Source organism: Pygoscelis adeliae, unplaced genomic scaffold (genome assembly GCF_000699105.1).
Source record: "Pygoscelis adeliae isolate BGI_AS28 unplaced genomic scaffold, ASM69910v1 Scaffold92, whole genome shotgun sequence".
Lineage (NCBI taxonomy): Eukaryota > Metazoa > Chordata > Aves > Sphenisciformes > Spheniscidae > Pygoscelis > Pygoscelis adeliae.
In genome coordinates this window covers 1,787,761-1,804,237 of record NW_008824306.1, presented here as the reverse complement: position 1 = coordinate 1,804,237, position 16,477 = coordinate 1,787,761, and the positions used below count along the sequence as shown (strand labels likewise).

The window sequence follows — 16,477 nt, the reverse complement described above, 5'->3', positions numbered from 1 at the left end:
TATCGCTTAATCTAGGTGGTTAGCGCCTCAGAGAAGAACAAAACACCCAGAAGTTGAGCATTCGAAGATACCTGCAAGCCCAGGGGGAACTGAACTTTATATATTGTCAACATCTCTCCCAAGAACGCAAAACATGATGAGTTGCTGTGTTTTTACAGGGGGGAGAATAGGAATACTAACTGAACTCATTACAAGAGAGATGCATGCAAATCTAGGCTTCCAAACGGCAGAACATTTTTAGCTATTACAGTTGTTAGATATAGCATGCTTATGTTTTGCTACTAACCCGTGATGATTTCAAAGACACGCAGCCCAGAAAATTTTAAAACAGATAGCTCTACTTACAAAAAACAACATTTTGGATTTCAGCACAACAGCAGGTGTTCCTGGAGGCGCAATTGGCGGTGCACTGGGAGGAATTGTTAAACAAAACTGCACATTCCATTTCAGCTGACTTGCCTGATCAGGGAACTGTTTAGAAAGAACAGCAGAGAGAAAGACCAGCAAAGGTCTCATGTTAGTGACATACATGGCTATCAACTAGGGAAGCGTTAGAAAGTAGAATGTGCCTCTAGCTAAACTTGCAGATGTTGCCAGGTTTCGCGTAAGTCAGAATAACTCTGAAAGAATTGAGCATAGGGTAAACAAGAGTACAATCAGAAAGATTCCAGCCAGCCTATGCATGTGCCTATTGTGCAGTAACGTGCCTGCAGTTTCTCAAAATCATCAGTTTAAAGGAGAAATTTTGGGAGTTTCCAGGAGAGCTACTAATAGTAAAATGAAAACTTCTTTATTAACACTACATAACATATATATAAATTTAGAGTAATTTATGTGTTTATAAATAAGGATACAGCACCTTTTTTTTAAATATAACCACTGAAGTTGGGTGAACTAAATAGAACGGTTAACTCACCAGCTCAAGTTTCATGATGTGTACGCAGTCCCTGAGGATATGCGTTGGAGCCCCTAGTAATTTTGTGAAGGCTATTAGGGTGTTCGCTTTAAAAGGTGGTCCTGCAACCTAAAGACAGACACTATTTAGTACTGCCTATTTAGATAATAGCTATACCATTTAATATGGTAACCAGCACGCACAGCTGTTAATTTTATATTTTGCAGCCCTTATACATGCCAATGAAAGTCAACAGTACCACGCAAAACACCACCAGATTAAAAGCAATGCACAAAAATTTAAACGTTAATGATTTGAGTACATACCCTTGTTTCAAAGAACTTCTCCAAAACTTGTAACTCCTCTGATTTCCACTGTCCTGTATTTTCAGGTGTTACTTTCAGTTGCAAGGTCTGGTTGGTTTTGGGATTGAGAGCAACCCTGCACTTCAGTGCCTCCGTCTTAAACATAATTACACCTGGTTCATTGGAATTTATTAACTGTAGCTGAATAAAAAGAAGTATCACATTCAATCAGTTGTTAAATAGCATGAACACACACACACACACGATCACTCCCAAGACTGTAGTGATCAATCTGCCCTCTTTCCAGAACGAAACACGTGATATTTGTACACAGGTAAAATTGCCTTGAGAATGAAGCTTATGCAAGATTTGGCTTCTTTCTCTGTCACTGAATCAATGCCAAAGAAGCGAAGAGGCGCACACTGTCTGTCCCAAACCCTAAAGCAACATTCATAACTGAGTACTTCAGTTATTGTTAACTAGTAACTAATTTCTTGGGCACTCCTGACAAGTAGTGGCATCCATAGTAACCCTGTGCCTGTTCTAGTTAACTCCCAACAGATGTGCTAAATTCACAGAAGCCATGGCACCTGAAAATCTAGTCACAGTCTTTCTATCATATCAGTTACCAAATTTCACCTGATCAAACAGGCTTTCCACTTCTGATTTGTGTGGAAAAGAAGCGGAACTAAATGCTTTTTCTAAATTTTGACACTTTAGATGGCAAGATTCAGAAGTATAGCACAAGTCCAACAGCAAATACTTAATGTATTTGAAGCATTTCAGTTTGTGCCTAATTTGAAAGACATGGAGTACAGAAGCATGAAAAAGAACAGTTGTGAAGTCATACTTGCATGTCAATATTAAAACAACCTAAACCATACCGTTTCCTGTTGTATGATCCTCTGAAGATGCCTCCTCATAATAACCGACCCGAGGAATCGCTCAAGAGGGGAGCAAAGATAGCTGCCAGCTAGTCCCGGCACAAGCCCAGGGGTAGGAGAGGGCAACAGCAGAATATTCAAGGCACTGTGGGTGAGGATTGTAGGTATGGATGCAGCCCAAGAGCGCTGAGGTAGTTTACGAGGCGGAGGCATGCTAGTCGGCATTGCTTGGGAACCTATTGGTACGGAAGAAGGACTTGCAGTAAGGAAGGATTTAAGCTGAAACATAAGATATGTGTTCACTGTATTTGTTGTCACTATACAAGCCATGAGTTCTCTGGGCCAAAGCTTAATCCTTCTTATTTAAGAATTTGGCTGCCTAGTGATAGGCAACGGAGAGACAAAGTCAAAGAATTAAGAGTTTCAACCCTCCACCCATGCAAAGAGTCTCAGTAACATTAAAATCCTACTCCCTTTCCTTCTTTCTGCAGCATGCCAGCAGATAGCAGGTTTGTACAACAAACTCAATGAGGTGTAAAGATGGCTAAATCAGTCGTGCAAGAGCAGCATTACAACTCTATGATGTGAAAAGTTAGTATCTGGGTATCATTGCTTTCATTCCAAAAAATTTTCTCTCAGTCACGGAGCTCAATAGTTTAAGACTAATTTCTGCAGTGCACAAGAGGTATCAATCCTGCTGGAGTTTATGCTGTATGATTTAACTTGTTTTCCAATTTGTTACAGAAGACTTGAACGAGGACAGAATAAAGGCTTCATTTCCTTAGATATTTTACTGCACAAGGGCAGTAAGGACTGTTAGGCTGACACACAAAACTACCAAGAAGAACAGAACTAGAAATGTTAAACATGAGTGTTTCACAGTCAAAATACTGATAAAGAAACCTACTTGTTCCCGCTCGTGGGGAATGAGAGGCATCTGGGACAGGTGAATGAAGGGAAGGGTTGGCTGGTGACATTCCAGGCATTCGTGCTGCTGGTGATGGACCAGAGACCTGAGGAGATCCTGGCCAGTTCCCTGCACGCTGACTGGGTGACATCATGGTGTATGGTGAGCTTGGGTCTATGGTACCTACAGATGTTACAAGACCGTTATTACTCTTTTAAAAAGTACAAGGTTTTCTAGGCTAGAGATGTAAAAAAAGGCTTACCAAAATCTGTAAAGCATGAAAGTGTCTGCAAGCTTTTAGACTACATTTTACAACCATATAAAAAACATAATGGGTGGGTGGAAATCAAGATGCAGACTCAAGGGTTTTCTGGTTCTATTTTTGAAAAAGTAAAATAAAATTGAACGTTAAGGCAAATGGGCATGTTCAACACATAACGGGGTCTAAACTAAAAAGGGCTCTTGCCTATAGACTTGGACTTCTACTCCTTCTTAGCAAATGAAAGCCTCAGCGAGATTGTTTCTTATCTATTCAGTATCTTGCCGTTATCTCTGCAAAAGTATCTTTGGTTTTGTACTCCCCTATAAAGACTGATCAGAACGAGCTTCTTAAACAGTCTGTTGTGTATCTATCTCACTTTGTTCATCTTGACAATTAAATTGGTGTGCTAAAATTACAATCTGAACTGTTCATTTATTGTGATCTATGGAATGGTTTCCAACGCACTGTGATTACAACAAACAATTGTTTTGGCAGCTTTCAAAAAGAAAATTAATAAAGGAAACAACCAAAAGGCAGCATGTTGCTCATGTATGTATGTCAAACCAGCAAGATTCTGATGTTTTCAAGTTGCAAGTATTTGAATTTCTAACCTGTTCCAGTCATTTTTCCAGGAAACGTAAGCAGTGAAAATACATTAACTAATCCAACAAGAGACAATGCTCATTAAAAGCTGCAGCCATTGTTCTGCTACAAGACCACACAGAATTTCCCCACGTTAGTAAGCAGGAAAGATTGACTCATAATCAATTTTTAAAACGTTAGGAACATCTCAACGTGCCATGCAGCTACTTTTGACTACTGTTACAAGTTATGCCACATGTATGAAAACAGCTACCTTAAGCCAATTACAAAACATGAATCAATTAACTTAAGTCTGCTCCGGAAGACTTAATTTCAAGAAGCAAATGTGCGCTCCCTGTCACTATATATACACCTGCCAGTAAAGAACTCACCATGCGGGCTGGCAAAGTTAGCTGTTTGTCCCATTGTGATTCCAAGAGAGGAAGGTGAAGGAGTTGGACCAAAGGATGCTGGTGATGGTGCTCTTAAAGCTCCGCTAGGTGAGCTTGCAGCATGCAAATTTCCTAATCAAAGACACCACGTCACTCAACATACACATTTCCCATTTTTCTACGAATTGCTACAGCTATCTCCTTTTTAGGGAGACAGCAAACAAGATTCATGAGAGTTTGTTTTTGCACTCAAAGGCTGTATTTTGTACATGCATGAGCGTTATATTTTCCAGATTGATTCACCACACAAAGGAAACTTTCCAAGATATTTGGCTTGAAGAATGGCATTTCTCCCCTGCCCAGCCCTTTCCCAAATTTAAATATTTTCAGCTGTTGTGCTATAACAGCTGGGAGAAGAAAGCAGAGCTTCGGTGATGAAAAGCTTTTCTGAAAAAGCAGGTATTTAAAATTAACAGGTTTTGATCTGAGCAAGTTGTAAGCCGTAAGAATGAAACGGTCCCAAATATTACATAGCTAAAGACGACAGTTTCACTGAACTTTTCTTTTAGCTTCAAAATGTACTTTCCAAAACATGCATGGCAGGACTTTGCTTTGCTATTTTTCCACAATATAAGGTGCATTCTCTTGGCTAACTTGGAGCTATACACAGCTCAAATAATAGAAAAAGCATGCACATACAAGGAGAGCGGCGTGTATATTTCCAGTACATGATTAGCACACAAACTGTCAGCCATCTTACCTGGTGACTGTGTGTGCATCATAGATGGAGATGGCGTCACTGTGTTGTGATAGGAGGTGGGTGGTGAAGTAAGAGGATATGCTCCCGATGCTCCTGCCTGTTTTGCAAACGGCTGAAATTGTCAACACAGGACAATGAAAATCTTTGATCATTTTGTACTAAACTGAAGTTAAGTATGTGCAGGAGAATGCTAATGAGAGCTTGGTCCCCACCTATGAAATTTGATAGGTCATTCAACACGGTTATTTGATTCTTTGTATCACCTTGTTCAGTGCTCACTATTTTTTCTCAGGGACTTTTTGCAGGTTTTTCCTCAAGACATAATACCCCTGCATCTCATTCCTTTTTATCTGCCACCCTATAACGGAGAAGCCTCCTGACTGCCCTTCCCATCTGTTATCTTAAACAGTCACTTTCCTTCCCTCAGTTCTTTGCTTCTAAGGCAGCAAGTCTCATGTGACCTTCCAAAGTTGCTGTTCACATGCTACGGGCTGTTTACACTGGAAGGAGAAATGGCAAAATAAATTAATACATTTTGCCCCAAGGGGAATTCCACAGCAGAGCAGTTTTACAGTCTCCCTTTCCATTTTTTACAGCTAATCCTTTTAGAACTTAAGTTCTTAAAAACCTACAGTTGTGGAAGACAACAAACATCTCTTATTTTGCCTGGAGGGTACCTGTTGTTGTGGTTGCTGCGGTGGCTGCTGGGGTTGAAGCTGTGATATCAAAGAATCCATCATGTCTCCTCCAATAGGAGAAGGTGGGTTATCATCTTCATTTACAGACCGTCTTCGTGCATCCTGATTGCTGTCAACAAACATGTTCAGGAATGTCTGTGGAAAAATCAGTTTTGTTAGCAGTTTCCCCATTTAAATTTTATTACATAAACAAGCACAGTATTTGCTGAGCTCTAATACTATCTTTATCGGCTACAGCACATAAGAAACAGGCAGGTCTCTAGAACTAACTACTAGTGGCATTCATTATATACAGTATGAATAGTTTGCAAAATATCAATTCATAAACAGAGCTTCTCAGTGGATATTTAAGCTTAATTTCCTTTTTCTTTTAAAAAAGGGATCTTGCATCACCACCAAACAAGAAACCTCGCTCACTGACATGAAATATCTCTAGTTAATTGAAATACCAACATTCTTCTTTTTTCCTTAAAAATAAGGAAAAGCCTACACCTGGAAAGAGCTGTTCCAGAACAACTCATCAGTATGCAGAACCTACTGGGCTATTGTACCACACCTACAACTGCCCTATTTGGGTAAGAAAGCTCAGGTCACCTCCTCCAAAGCCTTCTCTTGTACCCAGAGAAATCTGCCAACCCGCTTGAATCACTTCCTCCTCTATCTTCCAAATTTCATTCTCTCATACTTTTCCGCTGGTATCTATAATCCCCTTCCTCTTCCCATTAGCCTTCCACTTCGAATTCATGAGAGAGGTAGATGTTTAGGATCAGCTAAATGCAGTACCAGAGAATCAGTGTTCAGTTGCAACTGTCAGAAGAAAAAATTAGCAAACTACCCTGTTTCACAATGGGTGCCACTTTCCAATATTTCAGTATAACTAGCACTGGCACAAGCTGCCCTCAGCTATGGTAGTCTGTCAGTGTGCACAGATTCATTTTTCAGGAAGAGCAAACCAGCTCTGTATTCAGAAGCGAAGCCACAGGCTCCTACCACACACTGATGGAAACAGTTTTAAAAGAGAAGTTGCTGTCTAGGATCATCTGACATGGAGCGTTTCCTCATCCGCAACATATGAGCACTGTCCTGCCACACAACATAGGTTGTGAGGAGCAGCTGTTGTTAATCCTGGAGAATACATCTAGCCTGGTCACAAAGCTTCAGCAAGTTTTAACAAAAGGATGCCTGAAGTAGCCTCTACGTTACTTTATTACATAGATAGAAAAAAAACCACTGATATTTGATGCTAGTTTTCTTAAAGGAAATGTTTTAATTCAAACTAATTAACAAATCCACTTATAAATCAGAAAATTCCTTCTGTGCTCAGAATTTTGGAAGGCTTGCAGCTCTTCGCAAAAAAAGTTTCACAAAACTCTTCACATCAGATCCATACTTCAAGTTAGAAGCTCACTTATTTACAACATGCCAGAAAACACAGAAGCGGTCACCTTCAATCCAGGCGCAGGGTAAAAACCTTCAACTATTTTGCTGTTGTCAAAGAGACTGTATGCCCCATCACGTATCGCTACAACACCACGACTCCGGCAGTAGATGTCAATGCAGTACATATTCCTAAAAGCCAGCCTGATATGCGTGGGTGACTGTGGCAGAATTGAGAAACACTGATAGGCAGTGTTGGTGCGTTGAGTCAGACCCAGCATGGGCACAGTTGGAAGTTTGTTGATGGCATTTAGTGGAGCCTGAGTGTCAAACAAAACCTGAGGGAGAACAGATATTGAGAGATCAGGTAGCTTACCTTTAAGTAAAGGTCAAGGAAAATGGGGCATAGGGGGGGATACAATCTTCCCCAAGCCACCTTCTGCCAATGAGATCCGTAAACAGTCATAACACACACATATAATTTTGAAGAGAACAGTTTAATCAGAATTCAGCTCTTAGTTATCTTGCACTTTTCTTGAGAGAAGTTTTTAAAACGTTACCTGTAACAACTGCACCACATTTGGTGTTTTATTAAACATCTCCTGGAGCTGGTGCAGAATTGTGTTATGACAATTACTGCAACCTGAGTTTGGGCCAACAGTTCCCAGTGAAATGTGGAACTTCTGGAGTATGGAGTTCCACTGAATGCTGATCTGCAATGTCAAGAACATAAAATGGTCTTGGAAACTAGAACAACTATGAGGTTATAACAAGAAAGCTGGTCTGCTGTCATTTTTCATCAAACCTCAACAGATTCCTAACTCACCTTCCTCAGAAGTTGTTGAGGTTCTGAAAAAAAAGTGCTATTAGCTTTAACATCCATTTAGCTAGCTGGATTGTTGGCAACCACAAAACTGGGGAATTACTTTAGCAAGTCAATCAGAATGAACAGAAGCCTTTTCTGCCAAAAGGTGAGATAGAGCAAATTAAACTTCAGAGATTCATGCTGCAGAGAACTGATTAATGAGTTGCTGGAGGTGGACTGGTTTTCTCAGTCATATCACACAAAACCGAGAACTGGACATGCTAATATGTAAGGAAGTGACGTGCAAAATCCACACTGGTGGATTTTGGTGGTCTTACTACTTATTAACTGTCCCAAAAATGCACATAGAAATACTCTTAAAAATTCAGCTTAGAACACAAACACAAAAGCCTTCCAGGAAGCAAATTTCAAGTGCATCAGCTACTTTGCACCGGTTGCACACAAAAATACATTCTTAGTCTGTAATAAATGTGCACTTACTTCCTCCTCTACCTTGCATATAATGCAACGGTGTGAGCAAGTACACAGTTATCAAAGTAATTAATAAGCTGTAAATTCAAATACTAAAGAGTAAGCTAGAGTTCTGAACAAAGGAACAGCACTGCTACAAAGTAATTAAAGACTGCCTCATTTGAAAGCACAGTGCTACATTTAAAACTTTAGAGTCCTTTCTTCTAAGGCAGCATTAAGCACACAGCTTACATATATCCATATATCCCAGTATACAACAGTGACCGGTAGCAACACTTACCATAAGTTTGTCAGAAAAAGGCTGCCACATCAGCTTTCCTCAATCAAGCACACAACTGTCCTTCCCACAATTTGAAGCATCTTATACAAATTCTCAAAAATTCTGAACATCTAGTAACCTAGCAAATTAATAATCTGGCACCCTCTATTTCTGTCTTTTCTACATTCATCAATATTAATTCCACAATAATGCAATACAAGGAAATATTTTGTAGCACAATTCTGAGAACTCTAGGTCTACCCATTCTGTTCTCAAACATACATTTTAAGTGCACTTATGAGTTACTTACTGAGCTCCCCTTGGTAGTTCCATAACAAAGGATAAGTTTTCGGTAATTGTAGATACGAACTTCTGAAAAAACGTTTAAGTGGTTGGGTATGTCTTTAAAGAGAGGAGGGAAAAGAGTTAGAGCGAGAAAACCATAGTAATCTGTAAACACATCATTTTAATGAAGCGAAGATGACTTCTGTACCTGGTAAGGATCGTGCAAACTCCAGGACACATTCATACAGCCGAGCAATACTGTTCCAGTCATTAAGGAACATCTCAACGACTTTGCGACCTCCAACTGGTTCAGATAACTGGTTTTCATACGTCAGGTAAACATGACGGGTTGGTCCTGCAGTGTTACGAGATTGTAAATACTGATTAAACTAGTGGTTCCTAAACTGTCATTTACAGACTGTGAGTGAACTGTGGCAAGTGACCAGCAAGCATATTTAAATAACAAAATTGCATCAATTCAGCAGCCAAAATTTTGATTCAGGTGCACCGTGGTTTATTAGAAATCTTAAGAGCAGACAGTTGTCCAGTAACACCAAAACATTAGAACTACTGGAACAGACAATGTAAAACACAAAGAAACAAAATTTATCAGTCTTCCTAAATAAAACTTACCTTGCTCCCTGGATGAAGTGCTATTAAGTGGACAGTTTGCAAACACCAGCTCAGCCACCCATGTGCGATTATTTCTACCTTGTAATCGGAAAGTGCAATCAAGAAGAGATCGGTCCAGAGCCTTCTGTGTTTCCTCATTTACACCTTTACAGGGAGGAATTCTATTCATGAAGAAAAAAGGATCTCAATTATATACAGTACAGTTCCAAAATGAAAAATACTACCTTCTAGTATTTCCTGAAGGGCTTCCAAGTCTGGACGTGAAAGAATGAACAAATCAACAGCAAAGATAGCTGGACTGCACAGTGAAACACCCCATTCCTCTTCAAGGACTGTAATTAAGTGTGTTACAAAAGCACTCTGCGTTAAGACCAATTTTGATATGGGTTCAACACCTGCAAATTACAAACTATTAAGGGATCTGTTGAATTGCCCTGATTTCCTAATGAAAGTAAGAGCACAACGATATAAAGCTTTTATACAGAGAAACAAGCCAAAAAACATGAAAATAAGTAAGTTCTGTGGCAACCTGAATTCATAAATCAGTTTGCCTTCTAGAACAAGCTCGCTCTAAATGCAATGAACAACCTGGCAGTTATCTTAGGACCCACTAATTTATTCATATCCCAATGTGAGAATTGAGCTCAGGGGACAGACTAAATAAAGCTTAAGTAAAAACATGTCGAACTTTTTCAAATCCCTTGAGAGTCTAACCAGAAACTTCATGTACCACCCTTAACTTCAGTTCAGAAGTTCTCAGTACTTCTCTGCTCATATGCAAAGTTAAAAAGGTAGGTCCTGATGCATTTAGAGACTGATGCCTTTATATCACTGTACATTTCTGCAGCATAGAAGAAGTTAAGGTTTTACTCTAGAAGGTGTCTTTGTCTTGGGTTTGGTTTTTTTTAATGTTTTAAATGGATATAATCTGTTTTACTTCATAACACAATCCAAAATTTAACTGGTGAGGCTTGAAGTAGGCTCCAAGAAGTGTGAAAAACTGGATGGACTGCCAGGTAGAAAGCACTGTGGTCAACAGCTGCAGGTCCAATTAGTGGCTGGTTGTGGCTGGCATTCCTCAGCGTTAACACAGACGCCAATACTATTTAACAATTTCAATAACCTATGTAATGCAAAGGAATAGCAAGTTTGCAGATGACACCAACTGAAGGCAGCACTTAACGTGCTGGAGGACAGGGCTGCCATTCAGAGAGAGCTCAGCTGGCTGGAGGAATGAGTTAACAGGAACCTCATGAAGTTCAACGAAGGCCAGTCATATCTTGGGCTGCATCAAAAGCAGCGTGGCCAGCAGGTCAAGGGAGGTGATTCTGCCCCTCTACTCTGCTCTGGGGAGACCCCACCTGGAGTACTGCATCCAGCTCTGGAGCCCTCAGCACAGGAAAGACAGGGACCTGTTGGAGTGGGTCCAGAAGAGGGCCACAAAAATGATCAGGGGGATGGAACACCTCTCCTATGAAGAAAGGCTGAGAGAGCTGGGGTTGTTCAGCCGAGAGAAGAGAAGGCTTCGGGGAGACCTTATTGCAGCCTATCAGTACTTAAAGGGGGCTTATAAAAAAGATGGCGGCAGACTGTTTAGCAGGGCCTGTTGCGACAGGACAAGGGGGAATGGCTTTAAACTAAAGAGGGGTAGATTTAGACTAGGTATAAGGAAGAAATTTTTTATGCTGAGGGTGGTGAAACACTGGCACAGGTTGCCCAGAGAGGTGGTGGATGCCCCATCCCCGGAAACATTCAAGATCAGGTTGGACGGGGCTGTGAGCAACCTGATCTAGTTGAAGATGTCCCTGCTCATTGCAGGGGGGTTGGATTAGAGGTCCCTTCCAACCCAAACTATTCTATGATTCTATGAAATGCAAAGTCCTGCACTTGGACGTAAATAACCTCAAGCAACAGCACAGGGTAGGGACTGACTGGCTGGGCAACAGCTCTGCAGAAAAAGAACTTGGGGGCCTGGGAGACAGATTGAACAGGAGTCAGCAGTGTGCCCTTGCAGCAATGACAGACCACTGCATCCTGGGCTGTATTAGCCAGGCAATCAAGTGACTACTCCCCGCTAGTCAGCATTTGAGACTGCCGTGCCCAGGGAGGGCACAAAAACCCTTGGAGATTGGAAAATGCAGCTCATCAGCCCTGCTTTGAACAGGAGGCTGGACCAGATGACCTCCACAGGTCCCTTCCACTCTTAAATTACTGTACGATTCTCAGATGTTTCCTCTACAAGTTTTTTACCATGCAATTGTCTTTTCTGGGATTCCTTGCATTTTCCTCTGCAGTATCACATACTGGTAATTGTCAAATAACATTTGGAGTATGTAGGCTGCTGATCTGATCTAAAACTGCAATTACATGTTCATGAATCATCACATATCTTCCTTAGCACTGCCTGGATTTTAGGATTGAGGACTGTCAGACTGTTTTCAGAGCTCCCCAGTTTAGGCTAATGAAGGAAACAAATTATAGTTGGCTCTGTGTCTACTCTTATTTTCCTCTTTCTCCAGTCCAGCACTGCTTCACATGAGAGTGCAAGGCACACAATAATTAAAAAAAACACCAAACACAACCAAAAACCCCAAAACCAAAAATCTCCCCCTGCCCCGATATTTTTAGTGTTACTCTCCAAACAATCCTTTTTTTTCTCTCAAGCGTATGTACAGTAATAAATTGAAAAACCGGAGTATATCCTCTTACTTTAATAAACGTATTGCATGGCTGAAGCCATCTCCTTCTACTTGTACTCCTTGGTGAGGAATGTCCATATTAGATAACTAGGAATGAACAAGAAAAATGTTATCCCAAGCAAAAAGTCAAGCAAAATAACTGTAACTTTTTCAAGGATTTTTTTTTTCCCTGAGGGTGACAGATGTTTCACATCCTCAAGAACTGGAAAGCCAAAAAACAGTCTGTGCAAATCTGGCATAAAGTTGTCTCCCAGCCCCTCCCACAAGCGTGTCTTTCATCCTCTCATTTTCCCTTTTCCCTCAACTTTTCAAGCTTTTTGCAGTGCTTGGTATTAGAGAATCAGCTACAACAAGACTAGAGCAACCCAGTGTAGAACATCAGTCACCCGGGCTCAGCTGGCAGGGGAACTCCAAGGTGAACACATGACCACAAGTTTGCCGAAGTCACATCTAGACAAGAGAATCAGGAGTAGTAGAGGGGAAGAAGGAAACAAAATATTTCTTAATACATACCTCCATACGAAGCCCTATAAATGGCATATTTGTATCACACATGGCTACAATATGAGCTAGCACTTTATTGAAGGCACACATTTCTCCCGACCGTTTTGGTTTCTTAGGTTCTATGGAACATGGATCACCAGATAACTAGAATTAAAATAAAGACAAATGTACTTGCACATTCGGAGTAAACATTTTGAGATGTCAGAGAATAATCTCATTCATCCAAGTTTTAAATGAATCACACCCTGAGCACAAACTCCTGAAAGGATGTGGTCCACTTCAGGACTGAACCAATTCAGTTGAAGTAATTTTATAATCACCTCCTTCCTTAAAACAGTATTTACATATCACTAAGCCATGTCAGCCTGACCCCAAGAAGTAACTCTTATCAGCCTCTGCAAGTCTTTCAAAGACTACATCTACATGGCACAAAACACATCGCGCAGATACCAGTGCTCTGCGTATACAAGCTACTCTAGCTACCTCAGCACAAGTGCTCTGCCTTGGCTCTTTAGAACAGCGGAGAAGGCCTGGCACAAATTAAAAGACAACTGTTACAAAATAGTTTCCCAACATCTCCCTAGGGAAGCAGTCCAGAGAACCAAGCCGCAATACAAGTAAGATGTCAGCCATACAAACTTTTGAAACAACACCACTAAAGCTGGTATGGATGCTCAGAACACGTGTTTAGCTTTCACACTCTATAACTAGCCTGATGACTTTTGAAGCACGTACCTTGCGCTTGACTCCACTTTTCATTTGTTTCCCACTTTTTGTGTCTAGTACCAACTCTTCAATGTTTGGTTTGAACTGCTGTAGTAAAAGTGCAGTAGCAGGGCTGTCATCTCCTTCAGCATAGCTCACAGAGAGAAAATGGTACTTATACTCTAGTTCTGTGGGGTTGCCAGGAACATCAAACATCTCTACAACCTATATTTAAACAAAACAACAAATTGAGAAGACCCTCAAGCTAAGAATATGTCTACATCAGTTCCTATCCGCCCCCCCCCAAAGACAAGACATTAGCCTTTTTCAGGATATTAATACTGTGGCTAAGAAAGGGATCCAAAAGAGAAGGAAGACTAAACTTTCAGGAAACAAAGAGAATGGGAAGGTTGTTGAGTAATAAACCTTTAGGTCCCCTCCTCTCTATGCTTAACAAACCCACTGAAAGAGAGAAGGGAGGGAGAGGGGAGAATTGAGGATTACATCAATCACTTGGGTTCCTAATGTTAGAGTTAACAGTACAAACTGTCTGGTATATCCACGCCTGGGAGCAAAAGATAGAAGCATGTTTCAGTTACTTACAATGTAGTACTGTGGAAGGCGAGTGAGTTTGATAAACAATTTGTGTTTGGAAAGGTTTCCCACTGGATGGCTAGCATAATTAGCTAGTTGAAGAGTTTCACTGCTCACTGTAGGCAGATGTTTTATAGACTGTTTGCAACGTTGCTGTCCAAGCCAGAACCTTGCATTGAAATAATGGTATTAGTACCCTCAGACTGTTTTAAATTATTCTAGTATACTGCTATTTAGAGCATTAGTGTCAAATTCAGTCAGTCATATTCTAAGTCAACATCTATCATTGCTGCACGAGTTATACACAGAAAATCACACAGAAAAGTTCATGACTTTATATTTTCTTATTACTATCTTTACATATTGTCTTCAGCTTGAGTAACAGACAGCTGTTAATTTAAGAAGAAAAGCCCTGAAATTATTTGCTGAAGGAATACCTAAATAAATTTTTATACACCACAGTATAAAATTACAATACAAAAAAGAAGGAAAAAATTAAAAAAATATGCAGATTACAGTTATTTTACAATTTGGAATCTTCGATTATTTTTTGGTATAGAAAAAAAATCCCATATGCTGGTAAGCAATACAGTAAAAAGAGTCACCAAAGTTGGATTAACATCACTCTGGATTATGTTATAAACAAACTCATTCACCTGAGTAAATTTGGACATGCAAGACACCAAATTTATTCTAATGTTTGGAATTAAACTTGTTCTACTCCAATGGATTTTGGCTATAGTGACAAGGCCAGAAAGCCTAGCTAGGCTTGAAAGGGGCTCAGAAATGCGTGGCTTGGTTTTTCAGGCAAACTTCCACTGAAAACAGCAGTGGAAAATGTGGGTGTTCAGCATCTCTCCATCACGACACACCACGTTTATTCTCATAGATACATGTTAGATATAGCTGTCCTGAAAGGCATTTTGTGGGACTGCCTAGCTTCCTCAAAAACTGCAGCACTACCCAAGCCATTATCTCGAGTACATTATTTATAACAAAGGGAGGTTGATTAGTTTCTCCAGGGTGCCAGTGCTTTATGCGTCATCATGCTTCTTTTAGAAGCAACATTCCTCAAATAGAGGTTTCACCCTGCAATTAGCTCAGAGTACTGGGAATTTCCAAAACGACAGAGCAGTCGGAACTTGGTTTTCATGCAGATGCAAACTGTATTTGTATTATTTGCTACAACCTCTTATGGGAGCCAAATGTATCTTGTGCCTAAATCTCAGGGCTTTATGGAAGGAAGATTAGAGGTTTAAACCAGCAAGGGCTGAAGTGTTAGAAGATAAACAGATATTATTTAAATAATTCCTAGGCCACTTCCTGGTTTTCCCTCTATTGTGAGAGGGGAGATTGTTCTTGATGAGAAACAAGCAGAGTTCAGCTATAGAAACAGAGCGGAATAAAGGACATAGAAAATGAACACGAACACAAAATGAGATCCTCAGGAAGCAAGTGGTCTGCTACTGACTTAAAGTGAAAAGACTTCATGCAGAGTGTGCGCATAGCAATGCATGAGGCTACGTGTAAGGGGGCAGACTAAAGGAAGACTATGGAATCGACTCCAAGCAAAAGCAGAATTTCCTCCACTCATTTAGAGGAGACGGCAAATACTCCGAGTTGCTTACAACAGGGAGGAAGTATATTCCCTACTGCGGTAAAGCACAAAGCCATGCGAGTGTGATCATCCAAAATACAAATATGGTGATTTATTCTATGCAAACTAAGTGAATCATTCAAGTCTCTTACTTGAGCTGCTGGAGCCAAGGAATGATACGCTTCATATCATCATTAACAGACTTCTCTATGTCATCGAGTGTCAGTTGATCTACAAGAACATTAGGTGAGTGAGTGGTCTTAACATCTGCTCTTCAAACACAATTTTGACCGTTTAATGAAAGTGTCTCATCTAATTTAACAAACAACTAATCACAAAATCATAGGTTGGAAGGGACCTCAAAAGATCATCTGGTCCAACTTTTCATGGGAAATAGAGCTTAGATGAGATTATCTAACACCCTGTCCAACTGCGTCTTGAAAACCTCCAGTGATGGGGACTCCACCACATCCCTGGGGGGGTTGTTCCAGTGATGGATTGTTTTCACTGTACAGAATTTCTTTTTATATTGAGACGAAACCTCTCCTGATGCAACTTGTAATTGTTGCCCCTTGTCTTCTCCGTGTGGTTCATTGTGAAGAGAGAGATTAAGATACATGACAAATGATCCATAATGCTTGTAAAACCACAGCAGTATGTTATTAGGCAAATAAACTAAAAGAACTCACTTCTTAAGTAATCTGAAACCTGAAGTTAAGACTTGAACAGTAACTCAAGACGTATAAGGTCACATAATACTGTCCTGGTTTCGGCTGGGATAGAGTTAATTTTTTTCCTAGTAGCTGGTACAGTGCTGTGTTTTGGATTTGGGATGAGAACAA

The 16,477-nt window shown here is 40.4% G+C and overlaps 1 protein-coding gene across 1 annotated transcript in view; it reads right to left on the bottom strand.

Annotated features, from left to right (window-relative positions):
* MED14 (mediator complex subunit 14) overlaps nucleotides 1–16,477 on the bottom strand; it is a 54,905-nt gene that overhangs the window by 4,624 nt on the left and 33,804 nt on the right. The window contains exons 16-33 of the mRNA XM_009318909.1: nucleotides 15,788–15,866; nucleotides 14,048–14,207; nucleotides 13,475–13,669; nucleotides 12,749–12,883; nucleotides 12,246–12,322; nucleotides 9,537–9,697; nucleotides 9,112–9,258; nucleotides 8,929–9,020; nucleotides 7,623–7,775; nucleotides 7,131–7,400; nucleotides 5,665–5,820; nucleotides 4,988–5,099; nucleotides 4,228–4,359; nucleotides 2,992–3,174; nucleotides 2,085–2,320; nucleotides 1,222–1,401; nucleotides 917–1,024; nucleotides 346–471 (exon numbers count right to left, since the gene is read on the bottom strand). Of these exons, the coding sequence (XP_009317184.1) occupies nucleotides 346–471; nucleotides 917–1,024; nucleotides 1,222–1,401; nucleotides 2,085–2,320; nucleotides 2,992–3,174; nucleotides 4,228–4,359; nucleotides 4,988–5,099; nucleotides 5,665–5,820; nucleotides 7,131–7,400; nucleotides 7,623–7,775; nucleotides 8,929–9,020; nucleotides 9,112–9,258; nucleotides 9,537–9,697; nucleotides 12,246–12,322; nucleotides 12,749–12,883; nucleotides 13,475–13,669; nucleotides 14,048–14,207; nucleotides 15,788–15,866 (2,702 nt within the window). The remainder of the gene's footprint in view (nucleotides 1–345; nucleotides 472–916; nucleotides 1,025–1,221; nucleotides 1,402–2,084; nucleotides 2,321–2,991; nucleotides 3,175–4,227; nucleotides 4,360–4,987; nucleotides 5,100–5,664; nucleotides 5,821–7,130; nucleotides 7,401–7,622; nucleotides 7,776–8,928; nucleotides 9,021–9,111; nucleotides 9,259–9,536; nucleotides 9,698–12,245; nucleotides 12,323–12,748; nucleotides 12,884–13,474; nucleotides 13,670–14,047; nucleotides 14,208–15,787; nucleotides 15,867–16,477) is intronic.